Genomic DNA, 20,241 nt, shown 5'->3' on the forward strand with positions numbered 1-20,241 from the left:
GAACTGAATCCATCCTTCACCTCTTTAACAGATGGTCATAGATTACAGTGGTCACTACCACACCGGGTACTGCTGAGTCACGTCTAGCAGATGACTGTGGGACTTGTTACAGTAAGAATCAAAGTTTCCTTATTGATCTTTGACTTGAAATTATATTGTCATTTTCTTTGAGTTCTTTTGTCTTTCTCATTCCCAGCCCCCAACATGCGCACACACTCAAACCACGTACACACACAGAGAAAATGAAAGCTATAGTATACTTCAGCCTGAGGGCTAAGCTGATGTTCCTTGCATACAATGCCATTATGGAAATAGGAATGGAAAATTTCAACGAGCCACTACAGACTCAAATCTTTTTCCCTTGTTGAAAGCAAGTCTAATCAAAAATAACTTGGAACACTTTTCAACTTGTTGGGAATACTTGTGGGTGTGGTTGTAATATGTTTAATCTGTGTGCTAGGGAGACTTAAGTTTTTATGATGCAAGTTTGCCAGAACAGATTCATCTTAATTCACCTCAAATCCCATCAAGGGCATTTATTATTGACAATAAAATTACATGAATATTCTTCAAGAAAATGCATCAGCAAATGTATCAGTGGTGCTGAGTACCTCAGTTATAAATGCTGAGGTCTAAAATGTCTGCAGTGTCTGAAAAGGCTGCACCACACACATAATAGTGTAGTGCAGTGTTTGGGTTCATCTTTCTGCCTAAACTCCTTAAATAATAAATAAATAAAAGATAGTAAAGGCAACTGATGTGAAGCCTGTTGCACCCTGCCTCTCTGCATGATCTGTCTCCACCCCTTCCGTTCAGGATGACTCTTGTGCTAAGTCTCTCCTCCTCACTTCCCAATCCCAAAGTCTGCAGAAGAGTTGAAGTGCACCTGGAAACTGGATGGGCAGCACTAAGAGCAAAACTGTCAGCAGAGCTGGTTTTCTTCTTTTTGTGTTTAGAGAAATCTAGGTGGTGTCTCACTGAGCAGAAGAAGCAAGCTGGGCTAAAACAGGATCCTGTACTCCAGGTATGTGATGGCAAACCAGTCCACACAGACTGAGTTGGAAGAAGAAAAGGATAATTACTTTTACCTGTGCTGAATGGGAAAATCTGAAATTGTTAAGCAATAAGATATAGCTCTTTGAAAAGGCAGGAAAAATTCAGCAAAACCCACTCCTTTGGAGATACTATTACTTTGGTTTTAGTAAAAAAATTGCACAAAGACTAGTAGCAAGGGGTGGATAAGGTAAAGATAAAGGCTGTCAACTTTGGGAAAGACTGGATTTAACTTTGAGTCCTTGCTACAAGCTGTGGCACAGTGATAGTTCTGAGGACACAGGTAATTTATGTTCATCAGTAGCAAGTTCACATCAAAGGACTATAATAATTTTTTTTGCCCTTATGGTAATGAATTTCCATTCTTTTCTTTTTTTGGTCCATTGAGCACTTAGCATTGAAATAAAATACTGCTGTAGATTAGAATGTTATCGCTTGACTCAGGAAAAGGGCAGAGATGTCACATCTTGGCATCATTGTCCAAGGTTCTGCCAAACAGTACAGTGCTTTGAGATCATGTGCTCATACTCACCTTCTGAGAAGTGGAGATTATCCTGAGAAATATCTTTGCTTCTGTTTAACCTGATTGTTTTTAAAAATATTTTTAACCTCATTTTCCAAATAGGGATTTGTTTTTTCATATTGAAAATTAAGACTCAGCAGAATTTAACCATGTAATTAGTTGCTCCCTAGAAATATAGTAGTTTGTGTCTGTTCTACTACCCAAAGGAGCCCACCTTTGCCTTGTGTAAATAACTTCCTTTGGTTTTTATGTTATTTGCACAAAAGCCGAATGGTATCAAGACACCCGAGGAAGAGCAGGACCATTGTTGAGAAGGAGAAGCTACAAAAAGACCCTTAAGGAGCAGTAGGATGACATCAGATTCATCAATCTGTCTTTTTTCTCTGTTACCAGGAGTCAGTTTTCCCCCTATTCCCACCAGGCCCTGCATCTCCTCTGTACTGGAGCTCAGTGATGAGGCACGGGGCATAAAGGCAGGATGCTGCCTGCTTGGAACCATGCCATGGGGAAAGCAGGAAAAGGAAAAGTGTAGTGGCTGGAATTGATGGGAAGAGGGAATGAGGTGAGACAGGATAGGTAGGAAATATCCTGGCTTGTTGCTTTGCCACGCCACATTGCGTGGGACAAAGCAGGCGGGAGCAAATAAAGCTTCTCACTGAACAGGATCCCATCGAACTTCTAAGCAGTTCAGGTGTGGTTGACTATTTACTAACGTTCTCTGCAGCCTGGTGTCTGGAGGAGAGCCAGCTGGCTGGGCCTCAGTCAATACAGGCCAAAGAAATGGTTTCTGAGAAGCAACCAATAGATAGGGAATAGGCTGTTTCACAACTACCTTATATGCTTAATGCCTCCTAAACACTACTTCCTTGAAGGGGATATCACGGGTTGTGCCCTTCTGAACAAAAGACCTCAGTGGAGTAAGGCTGTGGCTGCCATCTCAGAAGCCAGTAGTGTTAGCTATCTTTGGGTGTGCCTGTGGTTTCTCCAGGCAGCCTCTTGCACTTCAACAAGCTCATTCATCTTAGGTTATAAAAAGAGAGGTAGGAAGTATTTTTGCGTGATCAGACCTCTCTCTCCAGCATTTTCAGGCATTTCAAGCATTATGGCTACCTTAAACTGGGAGATACTCCCCCATGTGTGTTACAACTTCCTCTTTCACATGATGCCAAAACAGTGGAGGTATTAGTCCTGAAGATCAGGCTGCTTCATGCTTTTTAGCACCAGCCTTGACATTCAGACGTTGAGAAAGGTGGGAGAAAATTAACACATGTAATCGGTTCTCAGATATCAGTGCAGGGGATTACTCATGATGAGAGATGATCCACCTAATGGCTATACCTGAAGCAGCTTAATTCTACAGGAAAGCCACGTCTGCCCAGTTCCTGTATCTCTACACCACGCTATCAGCCAGGGGTTATGGTTGCAGCCAAGTGTATTTGCTCAGACTCAGTGCTGGCCCTGCCAGATCTGGTGACAGCAGCCTCAGGGTTGGGAGAGGATGGGGAAGACCAGTGTCTCTGGACTATACATTGGGAAGGCTGATTGTCTTGGGTATAAAGCGGTCTAAATGAACATAAAATCTGGATGCTGTTATTGAACCTGTGTGAATCACGCAAACTGGGAAGTGCTGTGTAAGGCATAAGAAAGCAATAAGTCTCTGGCATCAGTTCTCTGTTCTTCAGTCTGTCTGCACCATGGTTCCAAATGTGTCTGTACTGCCTTGGCAAAATTTGCCATTAGACTGTGAAATCTGGCCCTCTGCTACTGTAGTTAATGGAGAGCTGAGGAAGGCATACATTTTTAACAGAATTTGCTATACTTCCATGAAGACTAGATAGTTTTATGAAGTACATGTTACAACCCAAAAACATATGTAGATGATGTAGAAATGATGAAGCAGAGATAGTCATAATGTATAAGCATGTGTACTGCACCCCCAAGGACAGTTTCAAAGTCAGTACATGACTAGGAAATGCTACTATTAACATTGGCCCTGCAGACTTAATTGGATACCTTGTATAGAGGCATTGTAACATCAATTTTAATTACAGGATCACAATCTACTTTTTGCACAGAGTCCATTCCAAGCTCCTGACACAGAGAGTCAGAACAGCTTTTGACTTTAATCTGTCTAGCACATCTACTGGTTCATTGTCCGTAATTGCTACTTTTGGAGAAGGGAAAAAACCAAATGCTCTCACACATTCTGAATGAGCTTTGCATATATGCTTGTTTTCTCGCAATCCCTTTCAAGGGCATAGAGGCCCAACACATGGGAATCTAGTTCACAAATCCATACTGCAGTTCTTCCATAACTGCATCCAATACATCTGCTCCCGGACCAGCTGTGATGCTGCTACAGAAGCACAGGTTAGCTAGCAGGCACCAGCACCAAGAGAAGCACTGAGCACTATACTTTAATGTAGCAGTTGAGTGCTGTGGTCCTTACAAATAATTCAGAGAAACACACATGGAGTCCCCACAATGGCCCCATGCCTGGGGAGAGAGTGACATCTGAAGCTGTACAGCATCCCACCAGTGCTGACAGAGCCACATGGGAGCAGAACAAACGTGACATGATTACCAAGACCAACATGCAGAGTTTATTTGTAAGTTATTTTACAACTTTGATTTTCGTATTTCTCTTCATTCTCAGCTTAATAACACACAATGGACTAGGAGCCATTCTGCATTGGAACATTATTTTTGCTTTTTTTTAACTTTCTCCTTGCAGACAAGGATGACAATGTTATTTACAGAAGCTACTAAACTACTTTCTGCAGATCATGTTTGCCTTTATTTGCCCTTAATTATTTGTTTTAACAAATTAGTTTTGCTTTCTTGCTGTCTTTTTTTTTTTTTTCCAGGTTTTCAAATGGCTGATCCTTTTCTATATAATACTGGAGACAGATCTCACTATGGGTGCCTTGGACATGAAGTACAAATTGAGTACCTTAAGGCATATGTTTGTAGACCATCTTTTTTCACGGACAAAGCTGTGATTGTGGTTCATGATGTATTTGGATGGCAATTCCCAGATATTAGATACATAGTCGATTTGATTGCCGGTCATGGATATTTGTAAGCAACTTTCTTTCCTGTCTTCCTCTTAAATGCATTAATAGATCGCCAGGCCCAAAGCTAGGCATGGTATGTGATGTTTTGCATAGGTATAGGGCAACCATGCCTTTTCAGGCTGAGTGAATAAAAAAGGAGAGGGACAAAACATTTCCACAAAGCCACCAAAGCTACTAAAACTGACCCATTAAGTGGCTACCTGAGCACAAATCCACAAGGAGTCATGAAATGCCAGTGTTTGTGCTTATGTAGCAGTGTAGGTGATCAAAAGATAAACGCTGGTATCTATTTTCAGTTGTATAAGCTTTTCAGAACCAAACCTTTTGAACATTTATCTTTTAATAGTAAAGAGGTATATATGTGTTTATATAGAATGAAGAGGGTAGCTTACTTCCTTTACTTTTGCATTAAGTGTGTCTAAGGAAACAATGAGCATTTATTTGTGGTTTGGTGGTTTTTTTCCATACAAAGACATATACTTTTAGCTCTGCTGATTGTCAGAAAAGTATGAGTAAAACATAATTCAGATAGTAGCCATGTAGAAGTGCACTCTGGAGTGGAAGACATTAGGAGACATTTAGATATTCACAGATTCTCCCCAACTGGATATGAAAATTGACTTCATTCTATGTCTCACACAGAGCCATCTGCCCAGACTTCTTCAAGGGAACAGAACCCTGGAAATCTACTGATCACTGGGCTGACTTTGCTGACTGGATGAAAGATCACGATCCTATGAAAGTAGACAAGTAAGATACATATTTATACTCGAACTTTAAAAAGCATCCAGCAAACAAGGGGAATTTGTATGAAATGTTAGAATGGCACCTCACAGCAGGGCAAGCTGGCTGCACAAACACAATTGCTAATTCTGGGTGATTCTTCTGTGAGTCCAGGCACTGTCTTGGCTGGAATTTGAAAAGAATCATCTGCTCTGCCCATCACTCTGCTTGTTGTCCCCATCTTGTTTTCCTGGGCCCTTTTCTAACTATGTTATACTGGCCACACAGCCTCCCAGCGTTTCACAAGCTATGAAATACCCAGCACTCTCATCCACAAGTGCTGATTCTGCCCCCAGTTCCTCAAGATAACAAGAAAAACACTTCTATAATTTCTGATGTTATCTGCTGGCTGTCACTTGCCCATCTTGCTTTCTGCCTTGTAGATTATGATAGGTACAGATGATATTCTCCTGAGCAGCACTACACAAAATTTTGCAAGATTGCCCCAAACCCAAGATGCATCTGATCAACTATACTGTTTTTCTCTGTGTGAAATAGAGGGACCACTGTCTGTACAGCCTAGCAGTGCCTGTAACAAGGCTTCTCTGAATTACAGGGAGGCATTGCTTTCTTCAGCATCTATCACCACAGCTCAAAACTTTAGAAGATGACAGTAGGCAGTGACATCCTTTTACTCACCTACCACCTTGTAAGGCACAAGTATTCTTCTGACCCATTCCAGACATCCCAGCAGTGACAGCCTGACTTCAATATCTCCCACTGATGCTTTTGACAATATAGTTGCAGAAGCTGTGACAGATATTTTTGAAAAGGCAAATGACTAACAACTATAAAAAAATTCTACTCCAAAGAGTGAGCAGATATGTGGGCACTGCCATAAAAAATGGAGATCTCAGGTCATACCTGTGCTGTCTTTTCAGTACTCACTTTTGAGGGTCCCCTCCGGTTTGGATCCATTGCTCTGCCAGAAAACTTGGAATCCAACACACCCATGACTTTCTTAGTACCCTTCCATACAAGCCAAATCTGAAAAAGCCTGGCCACAGGCCTAGGGCACAATCTCCTCTTCATGTCACTCTCATAATGTTTTTTTTTTGGTCAGCCTAACCAAACCTGTGATGATATACCTACTGTTTGAAAATATAGTTATTAGTTTATGCAATCTACATTTAAACTTTATTTCAAACTCTGTAGATAATGAAGAAGATTAAACTATTGAGGCTTAAGAAGTCAGGAATTTTAAAAAAAAAATTGACTTGCTTTTGTCTGCGTTGAAAATAATTTTCATTTTTTTTTCCATTATACTTCTTGTAAAACTTGTTTTTTTAAACATTATAGATACTGACAGTGTACTTTTGAGTAATTGCTACTTTAGTATAACATTGTAGCATGTGGGCTTGGTAGGATATTTTAGTATTAACTCATGCAACAGGAATGACATAGTAGACTCTGTAGAGATAGTACAGTGAAGCTTATCTATTCCTACAGTCCATAATGCAAGATGTTGTTCTGCTTGCAGATATGTCTTGTCTTTAGTTGTCCTCTCCTAGACAAAGTGGTTCAATTAAAAATTTGCTAATTTTGAAAACACAGGAGCAGGTGACAATTCAGGTAAGTATTTAAGTACCTACACCTGTGCTTCCCTAAACTAGGACCAGAGATGTTAACTCTGAAAGTTCTAGGCTGTTCTAGGCTGAAATGTGATTTTTTTAAAGTAATCCCTGTATTAAATGATTGGAGGTGCAGCACAGAAAACAATATCGTGTAACTCTTGTGATTTTCTTCTTAAATTGTCAAATATTGGTTCTGCAATAGAGTCCTTAGTTTACTTTTGTTTATATGTCTTAGGGAAGCTGATGTTGTCTTGAAGTATCTAAAGGAACAATGCGGTGCAAAGAAGATTGGTATCGTTGGGTTTTCCTGGGGTGGAATGGCAGTACATCACTTGATGCTGAAAAATCCTCAATTAACCGCTGGGGTGTCCCTCTATGGTAGTGTAGAACACATCAAAACTTTCTTGGGTTCTCATGACTATGCATAGTTTGTAACTGTAGCTATTGCTTTGTAGCAATTTCTGTAAAAACTCAAAGGTGAGTTGCAGATTTTAATTATGGTTATTTCAGCAACATGCTATATTTGTATAAAAATTTTAATACTGTAGACAAGAAAAAATTTGTTTTCTTTTGCACAAAAATTTTCTAATCTTATTTTAGTGCTTGGAGAGCAACAAAATATATTTTCCAAATGCTTTTTCTCCATCCAAATATAAACTGCGTTGATCTAAGTAGTGTACCTAATGAGTAAACCTTAATAGCAACTTTGTCTTTTAATTTGCCATTTATCTTGCAAGACTGTTAACCTCACTAACAGACTGTTTCTCAAAACATTATAGGAATAATTAGAGACTCTGAAGAAAGATACAATTTACTAAATCCGACATTTTTCATTTTTGGTGAGAAAGACCACACCATTTCTTTGGATCAGGTAAACTTTTGTACTGGGAATACTACTTTTCTGATAATTCATTTATCCCACACAAAAATCCTTTTTAGAAACCATTTTCAGATACAAAAATTAGACAGTCTAGTTGTTTTGTTTGTGTTTCAGCTTCCCATATATCTTGCTTAGGTTATTCAAAGCTTCTTTTTTGAGGTGAGAAATGCAGTAAAGACAAATCATCAATCTCCAAATGGCTAGATAAGCAAAGTGTGAAACTGGGCAGGGAGATCCAACTGGTATGAGCCGAGCATCTCAAAACCTTGAGATACTACTGCTGTGGATGAGAAATCAGGTAGTTAAGCTACTCAGAGAAAAAAAAAGTAATTTCAGCTTCGGAACTGAACTTTCTGATGATGGGGGCCAATGACCAATTGCTTTTGGCATAAGAAGAAAAAAATGAACTGTATGGGAAGACCAGGTGTGGATTTTAACTGAGATGATAACATTTTGTGGACTCTCTTTTGACTCTTGGCCGCCATCTAGCCATCTATGTTCTGATATAACCCCTACCGTAAGCATATCTGAGAGGCTGGATAAATACATGTGTAGGAAACTGGTGCCCTCTTCTGTGAATAAATTCTTTCTCTTCAGTGACAAGGATAAAAAAAAAAAAAGAAAGAACATGAAATAAATTACAGAAATCTCTCTAATCTACACAATGGGCAGAATTAAGTTTTTGAGGCAAAATAAGTGTTCATTCTCCTATTTTCTAACTTTTTAATACAAATAAGCACAAGAACGTGTCTGCAGATGTATATGTGTACATAAACATGTGATTAGTACTTTACATGTACTTATCACCAAAAGATTGTGCAGGAACAGTGTCTTTTTGTAAAGCAAACTAAAAAAAAACCCCTCTGTGTTTTCTTAAACTCTGTTACTAAGCCTATCAAAATGTTTTGGACTGATGGTCACTGAGGTTTATGGAATATGTTCTCTTAAGATCAGAGCTTAGATGTATAGATGACAAGCCTAAGAATCTGAATAGAAATGCACCAGTTCCTTTGTGACAATGAGATTTACCGGACCATCTTTGCTGTAACTGTTGAGGTGCTTAGACTCACCAATACTTATAAAAAAACCAGTTTCAGTCTTACATCCCAAAGAGGGTTTTTTCTATGAGAAATGACAAGTTTGGCAAACTTAAATCCCCCCCCAAATGTAATGGAAAACCACTTTCTTTTACAGGTCTTCTTATTGGAGGAGAAGTTGAAACAGTATTGTAAAGTTTCATATAAAATTAAAGTTTATCCTGGACAAGTTCATGGTTTTGCACAACTGAAGCCGGAAGATATGAAACCTGATGACAAACCTTATATTGAAGAAGCTAGAAAGGATATGATTGATTGGATCAAAATGTTTGTTTGACAATAGCAGAAGGGATTGATAGGCTTCAAGATCAGTGAGTGATTTAATTGAGAGAAGAAAACAGTCAAGGAAAAAGTATGTTGAAAATTGTCACAAACTAAAATAGGTACATTTTAATTTATAGTTTTAAATTATTTTTTACAATATTTACAGAAGATTGTGAAATCAAAGTTGGACTAATGAATGATTAGGCATTAAAAATTGTTTGAATTTACCTTGCTTCCTATTTACTTAATTATTTTACATTATGACTTTGGTAGTAATGATACTGTTTATCCACTTGTCTTTGATAGTGAGCATGACTTGAGTAATTTCAATTTACTTGAGTAATTTCAGGCTTTGTTTTGGTATGATGATTGGTGGCCATAGGCGTTAACATGCAAGCACCCTGGTTTTGCATACAGACATTTTCTTTTATTATCTACAAAGCATTTGTCTCAGTTACACCGCTATCCTGGGCAGAATTTCCCATGCATGAAACAAACACTTGGCTATATTAAAGAGTTAGGAAGCAATGATGTTGTTAGGTGGCGTTCTCCAAGTATTACCTTGGCAATATTAAGAAGGGTACTTCTAGTATTTCTTCATGAATGTCAAGGAAAAATATAACTAGTCCCTAATCCTGATGGGTCCCTTTCAACTCAGCATGTTCTATTCTGTATTCTGTTCTATGAACCTGTGGAAACAGTGGATTTGTTGTCCTGGTTCAAACTGTGGTGATCAGGGCTGACAAACAGGTACCCCCACTCAGTCCTGGTTATATTGTTTGCTTCACATTATATCCCTTGTTCTTTATCACCCTTACATCCTTCCAACTACATAATGCATAAACAAAAATAAGCATACCCATTAACTCTTACCACACTGGCTTCAGTTTTGTTGACCTGCTGTGTTTTTTTTTTTTAAATTGCCTTAGTAATGACTTGGCAACTAGTGTTTACTCAGAGATTCTCTAAGGAACCCATGTCCCTTTTTATTGTCTACAACAGCTTCTCATCCTGTTGCCTTGTTCATGTTGCCATAAATTAAGGCTAGCCATCTACATTAATATTATTTTCCCTTTGGTATCAGGCATGTCTGGCAGTTTCACACACTGCTATCTTATCAGTGTAACTATATGGTCACGGCATGGTGGTTGTCTACATACCTCAACAGACTGAGTATGTAAACAATACTGCTGTGAGGAGAAAAACCATGAGACACTGTACACACTGCTTGTTGCTCAGCTCTCAGCTGTGCCAGGCAGTGTCTGTGTGCCCAGTCAGCATGTCTGTCTTCATCTTCTGGGCAGCTGTGTTGATGGAGGCATGGCTATGGACATGGTGACAGAGGATGTTCCATAGCCAGAGAGAGTGAAACTTGAAATGGAAAACACAAGTGTTGTGTCAGAGTCAAGGGAGATGCTGTTTGGGAGCACACGGGTATCTTGATGCCTGGCCTTCTTGCTGGGGTGATATGCATCTGCAAAGCTGCCAGCAGCAGCCCCATGCTCTGCAACTCAGCACCCTGCTCCACGCAGTGACCTGCTGAAATGAGTTTCCTCTGACACCAAGAAGAATAAATGAAAAGTATGTGTGTTTTGGTTTTGGTTTAGATACTTTTTTTTAATACTTCCCTGGATGTGCTTTACAACTCTAGACCAGGTTTCAGGCAGCACTGGGGGGGAAATGCAGAAGTGCTACCGACCCACGACCACCATCATTCTCACCTGCAGCCCTTGCCTGTCCCGCAGGAGGCCGGGGCCGTTCCCCCAGCTCCTGTGTGTACCGGGAGCGCAGGGCGCTTTGTGTCCAGTGGGAGAGAGTTACCTGTGGGCAGGCACCGACTGCTGCAGAGAGCTCTTCCCACCCCAGATCCCGGCAGCAGCGGGGCCTGACTTGACGAGAAAGATGCTGGGAAGCGGGAGTGGGGCAAGGCTGGGATGGGGGGCTGCCCCCGTCTTTGCCCTCAACGGTGGTGGTGAAGGCGGTTGTGTCAGAAGGGCGGAAGGGCATAGGGAAAGGCAAGGAAGCAGCAGGAGTTTGGAGAAACGTGGAGCTCTGAGGAGGGGAAGATGTTTCACTACCATGCTCTGGAGTAACCTGCCAATAGAAGTGGCGGAATCTCCCTCTTCGGGGAGTTTAAAAGCCCTTTAGGGTGAGTGAAGCTTTGAGTGGTGTGATCTTGTCCTGATCCATGGTAGGAGATTGGACAAGGTGACTTCCAGGTGTGCCTTCAACCTCAAACATCCTCTGATCTCCAAAATCCCCATGCCAATCTGACCAGGTGTTTTCTGTACAAGTCTCTGTTAGCCCATGCCCCCAAATGGCTGTACCAGGTCATTAGCTGTATCTTGTGCAGCCAGACATCCAGGTCCCAATCCCACAACATTCCCACATAGGCCAAGGAGAGCTTCAGGCCCTTGGCACCACTCCTCTGCCTGCATGACCTCAGAAAAATTATCCAAGTATCATGGGTTTGTGAAAGCAGCATCATACATCATGTCATACATGAGACAAGGGGCAAGCATGTAATCATGAAAATAGGAATTCAAGGGAGCTTTGAAAGCAAGTGTCTGCTGTAGCTTGCCCTGCTGTGAAAAATGCCAGTTGTTTGAAGTGGACTAGAAACACACAGTGCATGTACAACAGCTTTTTCCTATCTGTTTTCTCAAACACTACACAGGTTCTTAAAAATAAGTGTTCAGTTGGGAGCCTCCTTAGGTGAAGCTAAGGAGCCAGGTTGTAGGTGTGGGATAGTATGTGTGGGATGCAGCTGCAGCTTGTGAAAACAACTTTTATAGAAGAGATGTGAAAGCCTGCCTGTATTCTTCTCCAAACGTACTCAGCCCTTGGTCATTAGGGTTGGCACAGGGTGTCTCCAGCCTTTCTGGGCATCCAGGCTCTCCTGCTGCTCACAGCATGTGGCCATGTGTGCCATTGCTTCTGGAGCCCCCGATAAATTGTTCCTGGGCTTGGTTGGTTGACCGTGGTGGATGCCCTGACCTCATCTCAGATCACCTCCCCCTGCACTCAGCATTTGTTCCCTCTCTTCAGTGTGCAGGCAAGGGGTTTGCAGGAAGTAGGTAAAACTTCCCTTCAGGTTTCTAAAACCTGCATTGAGGCAGGATTCTTCACACCTGCAGAAATGGGAGGATTGTTTGCCTTGAGAGAGGGAAATGAGGCAGATTTTTAACATAACCCCTGACTTCTCAGCCCAGACATAACTAGTTTAGATGAGATGCTGGTGCAGCTGGCTATCACAGCTACTCTTTCAGCACTGCATAAACAGCACTGTGGTCAACGGCTTCACAGCCAGACCATACTCACTCCAGGAAATGTCCACAAGATGGGGCCCCTCTCCTTGATTCGCATGAAGATTTCTGGGTATTTTGGCTCTAATTACAGTAATCAACACTCTGAATGGTCCCTGTCAAATCCTGCAGTAAAGGTACACCAGTGTCAAAGGAAACCTGGCTTCCTAGTAAGTGGGAAGCTGTAGCAAGCAAAGCTCTTCAGTGCTGTCTCTGCGAGCAGCAAGGCACCAGCCTGACGGGTTGTGATAAAAGGTGGAATGTCATCTCCTCCCTAGGAGTTATTCAGAGAAAACACTCGTTGCCATACAACATTGCCACACCCTGCATTTTATTTGGCTCTAGTGAATATTTATCAGTTTATCTCCTGTACACAGCAAAATCGAATTGCCTTAAGATATCATTAGAACTTGACAAGCCAATGAGTTGGAAGAAGCATGACGTAAATTTTACCCCAGAGGTATTCTGTTTATGCTTACTCATTGTAAGATCTTTTTTTCTTATATAAGCAAGTATAAATAGAGTTATATTAAGCTGTTTAAATGAATTTTAATCATGGCAAATAGTATTAGTTCCAAAATGCTGATTTAGTTTCCTTGCAATTCTCTGTTAAAATTGATTGACCGAATAGTGCAAAATGACTTTAAAATGACTCAGCAAACTAAAACTCAGTTGAGAGGAGAAGTCCAAATATTTGTCACTGAACAAGTAGTATTCAAGAACTAGTAAATAGTAACTAGTAAAACTGAACTTCTGCCATCCAAGCATCGCCAGTGCTCACTAGAGGTAGGATGTGGCAATGGATTTGCCATATGCAGGATAGAAGAAGTCCTGTCAGAGATGGACTGGTGAGGAAAACAGCTTTAATGTTATAGAAACAGAAGTTTTTACTGTGGTTTAAACATGTTTCAGAATGGTTTTTTGTATTTTCTGCAGTGTCACTGTCTCCCTCTCCCCTACACCCCCTGTTAAGCTATTGTCTCACACAAAGTGTCCTGGGAAGGTGTCCTGAGGTGTCTCTCATTGGTCCTTTGCTAACCCCTTCCTATTGGCTGTTGACCCTTTACCTGATGGTTTTTTCTGTGTGACCCTGAACTTGTGATTGGTCCGCTTTGACCCTCCTGAAAGCCTTATAAACCCCAACCCCACAATAAACTTCCCTTTCGTCCGTCCCTCCCAGGTGGTCTGTGTGTGCTCCTTGCAGGGTCGCCGGACCACGTGCAGGGGTGGGGGGAAGGACATTCACCTCTCAGGTAATGGGGCAAGCATCCTAAGGCCTGGAGGTCTCCCCCATTCCCACTAATCCACCGTAGTAGGAGAAGCCTCTACTACAGTATGGAGTATTGTGGAGACCGTTTTTTCCACTTTTGTGTCTGGCACTTCTATGATTGAGGATCAGAGCTTTCTGGAAGAGAAATGCCACCTTGAAGACGTGCTACAGAAGAAACTGTACAAGGGCTGATGAGCAGCAGGAAAAATAAATAAATGGATGAAGGAGAAGGCACAGAAGTGTTCTGAACTAGAGCTGTTTTGGATCTTGCAACCTATTTCTGTGTTGATCCTGTTGCCCCAGGCTCACCACTCTGAGTGAGAGAGCAGCACACATGCTTTTGTGCTGTGGTGGCAGTGTTAGAAGTCCACAGATCAGACTCTGCCTAAACTGGGTCTTACCCAAATTGTTTTGCCATTTGGTTTTATTCTATAGAGAGGGTTTGTGTGATAGATGAAGTCTTTAAACTGTTTTTAATACCATTTACTGTGTTACAATGTAGCAGAGAAATTGAAGAGGGGAGAGAGTGTTGGAAGTGTATTAAAGGTTTTATTTGACATCTATTTGAATTAGTTAGAATATCTAGAAAGGGATAAGTGGTTAAAATATATTCCTAACAAAAAACAGTTAAGCATAGAAGAGTGCATTCGATTTTTATTGCCATCATTCTGCATTTCACTTTAGTGAGGGGACCAGCCAGACCAAGGAATATTGTTCCAGTGCATACACTTACACGGGAAAAGAGACCAGTTCATGTTAATAAGCAAACAGTTTCATTTTAACATATCAGTTAAGAGTGGGAGCAGAGTGAGGTTAAATGGCTTCTAAGACTAGGATAGAAAAAATGCTCTATATATGTCCATCTACTGCCTGAGGAGGGGAAAGAGAAAGGGACACCAAATATTAGTTTGGTTTAAAAAGGTAGTACAGTGACCTGTCTCCTGTTGAAAGGAACAAAAAATTATACTGAACTTGAGGGACTCTTGTGAGAAGACCTCTTAGGTCACATACTCTTCAGAAAACCTCCTTCACTTGAGAAGAAATGGAATAGTTTCCAGTTTGTCATTTAAAATATATACCTCTGGAGAAGTTATGTATCTGTGATGTATGAGGGTGTGTTACATGCACAACAGTGGTATATCTCTCTGTTCTTCTAACCACTCTCAGTTCAGATTACATAGTAGGTAACTTGCAGGGAAACCTGCTGATTTACCTTCTTTGAGTTGGTTTATTAGAACCTTTAGAGATATCAATTAATGATGGGCTCCCTGGAAAAGTATTGTACATAACAGTGGATACAAGGGACCAGCAAAGTGCATGTAGGCAGCACGGCTTTGGATTCCCTAAGGACGAAGGGAAAGGGGACATACAGAAAGAAAACTTTAGGGGAACAGTAGTCAGAAAAGCACCATGCTGACAGTGTTGTCCCCCAGGAGAAACAGCAAGAGGTTACAAGGTGTCTGCCTATGAGGAGGAACTGTAAGACCACATGAGAGGAATAGTTATGTAACACAGTGTGAGAGGACTCACATGGAAATGTAGTTATCACATGCTGGATTGCTCCAGGCACAAAGCTAGGAATGGTAGACTGACATAACCCCTTCTTCTGGCCTTTCCACGCTCATGGGTTGTGCTGACTAACCTGAAATTCATGAATACTTTTGGAATGAATGTGTCAGCAGCCTATTTACAATAAACACCTGCAGTTTCTCTTCCAACCTTGCACTACCAAGTGGGTGTTAGGTGTCTGGAGGGGACTGGGGGGATTGCACGAAGATAATGATTCATAATCACAGTTGTTACTTCAAATAACAACTGGTTTTCATTTTTGCTTTCCTGCATATTCCTAGATGGCTAATGATGGCCCACATGGCATTGGAGACAGGTTTGACTATGAGGGTTGTGGGCAGGAAGTACAAGTTGAGCATATCAAGGCATATGTTTGCAAACCACCTGCCAACACTGGCAAAGCCCTGATTGTGATTCATGATATGCTTGGATGGCAACTCCCAAACGCCAGATACATGGCTGATATGATAACAACTAATGGATACATGAAAGAAATCTTTTCTTCTCCAAGAAATCTCACTCTTTATGATTTCTAGCCTAACTGTTATTCTCATACACGAGAGGAAACTATTACAAGGGCAGTTTGAACAATATATTTCCATAATACTAAACCAAAAAGGAACATTGCTGTGGAATGTTGCAGAGTACAGCATGCTTCCATCACTCTCTTTTGTTTACAGAAGAAGTGACTGCACATGTAGTATGTGTAGAATACATAATGCAGTAAAAAGTGATTCTGATAATTTTCCTAGCAATGCGAGACAGTTTTTAAAAATAGTATGTTCTGAAACAGAAGTGTTTATTCTATTTTAGTCTTTTTAAAATAAACAGTTATTCAAACTGAATTATATTATCGGTTTTAAAAAAATGTCATCAACAGAAATACACATGGGGTTTTAAATACAATCTCCTTCCCCCCCCCCCGCAAATGTTTCACATTCATTTTTGATACCCTGCAACAGTTAAATCCCAAAATGCAGCAACATCTTGCAAAAACTGGATATGCTGCAAGGTACTCCATTTGCTTTATACTTTATAAACCTTAATATAGGGTTTGAGCTGACCTGCAGTTTCAAAAAGCAAACCTCCATGTGATTCTGTAGTGGTCTAGTTTGGAGAGATAGTGCCTTTAATGCCCTCAGTCTATGGAGAATGAAGGAAATCAAATGTCAGCAAACAGTTGCCATGTGGCTGAGATCTATGTGTGGAACTGAAAGGAGCTCTGTGTCTCTGAAGATAAGAATGCTACCTTTGTGAACATTTGGATTTTCTGATACACTGGAACAATTAATTGGTCTATAGCATGCTGCTTGCTACTGTCTTTCCTGAGGACTTGATATCCCCTATTCTGCTCCATGTTTGGAAGTACGTTTGTCTTGTGACCAAATGCAAACATTCTCAACATGAGAATGGACACACACTTTTCATGCTGTGCAGGATACTTGCAAATCACTGGTACAACACTATGCTGCTTTATTACATTGAGAGTCTGCTCTGTCAAAATACTCAGTGTCTGATGAATTGGTCTTTATCTACATTACCTTACTTGTAATTTTTCTCAGTGATTCATGCCGTGTCACCTTCTTTCCCTCCATCTATACTGCCAGTACTGCAGTGGTCAAGGGAGAAGACTGATGTATCCATTGCTCTAGACAGGAGGAGAACTGAGTGTTTTCAGGTAGTAGTGTCTGAAGGAAGAGAAGTCATATGTGTCTTGCCTGATTGCTTCACGATGCTTCTGAACTGGTGCACTGATGTCTACTGAGAGGAAAATAGCTGGATTTTTTCCTAGTGCAGTATGATATGAGGAGATAGATGTATTTCAGAGACCATGTGAAGACTGATGGCTTGTAGTTTCTTATTAGATCAGTTTGAATGGGAAAGAACCTGTTCTTTGTGGGCTCGGGAAGGTTCATTTTCAAAGCAGTGTGTGTGTTTCTGACAGGTGGTTATCCAAAGGCAGCACAATTTTGCCCATACATTTCCAAACACACTACACTGTGGATGTCACTGTTGGTTTTTGGTTTGGGCTTATTGTTTTCATTTCCCCACAGAAATGATAGAAATGATCAAACAAGGTAAAAAAATAATAAATGCTTGCAACATGTTTTGGTCTGATTTAGGCCAAACCAATCCAGTCATTTCACGATGATCATTATCATTCACAAGGTGTGTCTGAGGAGGGAGAGAGCCAAAGACATTTAATAAGTGAAAGATGATTGTTATTTCCCAGGGATCCCATTGCTTCCCTGTGGGTCGGTCTTGGGAGAACACACAGCAGCATCTGGTGGTGACCTAGTGATGGCAGCCTCTGCCATCATGTGATGGAGTCCCTGCTTGTTTCCTTCTGCATGAAAAAACTCTACTATTCATTACTGAATGTGCCACCACAACTGTGCTGCTGGTCACACAACACATTTCAGCTGAGGTCATCCTGAGCCAGGATTTGGGCACCCTCGTGATGCAGGAACTCTGCAGTACTGAGTGGACTCTTCCTGTACTTCCCTTTTTCCAGTCACCAAATCAGTAAAACACTCCTCCCTTTCTTCCCACACAGTTTCCCTTCACTTGTTTTTTGCTGACCTCAGTCTATCAGGTGTCTTTCTGTTTTGTTTTTTTTTTTTCCTAGCTCATAAGTGAGTGCTCTGTAGTAAACATCTATTTTATGTAATTGTCTTTATTTACATAGAACTCTTTAATGATGCATTTATGTTAAATGGTATATGTTGTATGCAAAATCTAAAATTTTTGTAATCAGGACCTAATTACTTCATCTTTTACAAGATAGTCTATTGTTTTACTGTGTACAGTTTCAAATTATGTTCTCAAAACAGGTAAATAGTAGGGATAAAAGTATTAATATTTTCCAGATTTGTATCACAAAATGTATTTTGTGGTTTAGGCATTGAAAAAAAGAATATATAGATATCTATCAATGCTTTCTGACATTTATAGGTATCTGTAGAAGAGGTAACAACGGTATTTAAAAACATTACTTAGGAAAAAGAAATCAAAATTATGACTGGATAGAAATCTTCCATGCTATGAAGGGCCAAAAAAAATCTCAGTGTTTTATTAATTCATTCAATGTTATGTTTTGTGTGTATGTGTGTGTCTGCATGTGTGTGACTTTTTTCAGGAAGAGAAGTTCAGAAGTCTTCTGATGAGTGGTCTATGTTTGATGACTGGCTGAAAGCTTGAGATGCCATGAAAAAAAAAGTCATGTCAGGGAGCTGGATATCACATTGCCTGCTGCTGTTAGAGACTGCCTTTTTTTCTGTGGTTTTTTTTTTTTCGTCTTTTTTTGTTGTTGTTTTTTGTTTGTTTGTTTGTTTTAATTCTTTTTTATGTTGGTTTGTTGTTTTTTGGTTTTGTTTTGTTTGAGGTTGGATGCAGCTAATCTACCAGCAAAGGTGGCCTTTTTTAATGACTCCTTAGAAGTGGGATTGAATTAGTGACCTTTTATTTTGCTTTGAATAGAATCACGGATTCCCAGAATATGTTGAGTTGGAAGGGACCCACAAGGATCATCGAGTCCAACCCCCATCTCTGCACAGGACCATCTCCAGAGTCATAGCATGTGCCTGAGAGTATTGGCCAAATGCTTCTTGAACTCAGACAGGCTTGGTGCTGTGACCATGCCCCTGGGGAGCCTGTTCCAGGGCTCAACCACCCTCTGTGTGAAGAATCTTTTTCTAATATCCAGCTTAAACCACCCCTGACACAACTTCAGGCCATTCCCTCAGGTCCTGTCACTGGTCACCAGAGAGAAGAGATCAGTGCCTGCCCCTCCTCTTCCCCTCACAAGGAAGTTGTAGATTGCAATGATGTCTCTCTTCAGTCTCCTCTTCTCCAAACTGAACAGACCAAGTGACCTCAGCCGCTCCTCATATGGCTTCCCATCAAAGCCCTTCACTATCTTAATTGCCCTCCTTCAAGGACAAGTCTCTTAGCAGTGGCTTAGTGATGAGTTTTGTCATCCAGTGTTGGAAACATAGACTGCAAGTTGCTTCCTTTGCTTCAAAAAGCTTTGTTTAAAAGTGCCCAGTAACACAAGCCATGAGAAAGCACAATTCTCATCTGGTGTCTTGCCAAGTGTAACAGACTGATCCTTTAAGATGCTGTATGGAAAGAAGAAAAGTTTTTGATTGTGCCACAGTAGTTGCCCATCATGGTGTAACTACTCTCAGGCAGCTGATGGCTGCATCATCCCAGAGCAGTGAGAGCCAGTGGCTCCCTAGGGAATGTGATGATAAGAGCCAAGAGGAGTATCACATCTTCCCCTCCCATGTGCAACACTGCCCCAGAATTTATCATCAAAGACCTGTCACTAGCAGGCTCTGCTGCCTTAATAACACAGAGGAAAGCTATTGACAAGAAAACATGGAAAAGGAGTCAGACTAATTAGAGACAAAACTAAACTTCCTGGGATAGCAAATGTCTTGGGCTGTTGGGACTAGCTATGTCGAAGGTTGCTGGGCTTAGGTATTTGGTGAGAAGATTATGGGAGACATAACTGAATCATTTCCAGAGAGTTCCTGTCTCAGAGGGCTCAGTTGTTGTAGAAACCCTTCTAGTTTGGAATCTGTCCCCTCTCTGCTGCAATGGGAAGGCAGGGTTGGGCACTGTCTAGCATTTCTTACAGGCAATTCACACGTTTCAAGTGTCAGCTGCAGTGAGGAAAGAATTTTTTGGCAGTTAATTTGCTTCTGTATGCATTTGTGCATTGGCAGATAATGTGCTATTTGCGAAGCTGGTTTACTGATGGCATATATAGCTTGCATGACCAAGGGGGGAGGAAACAGGTCTGAAAACACAGCCTTGAGGTGATACAAAAGCTTAAATG

The 20,241-nt window shown here is 40.9% G+C and overlaps 1 protein-coding gene across 1 annotated transcript; it reads left to right on the forward strand.

The window, feature by feature from the left end:
- The first annotated feature begins 4,387 nt into the window (after positions 1-4,387).
- Positions 4,388-9,351, forward strand: LOC127476532 (carboxymethylenebutenolidase homolog). The gene is made up of 5 exons (XM_051799540.1): positions 4,388-4,657; positions 5,296-5,403; positions 7,246-7,388; positions 7,790-7,881; positions 9,085-9,351. The coding sequence occupies exons 1-5, from the start codon at positions 4,452-4,454 to the stop codon at positions 9,262-9,264; spliced, it is 729 nt and encodes a 242-aa protein (XP_051655500.1). The 5' UTR covers positions 4,388-4,451; the 3' UTR covers positions 9,265-9,351.
- Positions 9,352-20,241: the final 10,890 nt, after the last annotated feature.

The sequence above is a fragment of the Manacus candei genome, unplaced genomic scaffold, assembly GCF_025592945.1.
Source record: "Manacus candei isolate 608988 ecotype Guabito, Panama unplaced genomic scaffold, ASM2559294v1 h1tg000049l, whole genome shotgun sequence".
Lineage (NCBI taxonomy): Eukaryota > Metazoa > Chordata > Aves > Passeriformes > Pipridae > Manacus > Manacus candei.

Coding starts and splice junctions, on each gene's coding strand:
- LOC127476532 (XM_051799540.1), top strand. CDS start 4,452: ATGGCTGATCCTTTTCTATATAATACTGGAGACAGATCTCACTATGGG. Junction 5,404..7,245: donor GATCCTATGAAAGTAGACAA/GTAAGATACATA, acceptor TATATGTCTTAG/GGAAGCTGATGTTGTCTTGA. Junction 7,882..9,084: donor ACACCATTTCTTTGGATCAG/GTAAACTTTTGT, acceptor TTTCTTTTACAG/GTCTTCTTATTGGAGGAGAA.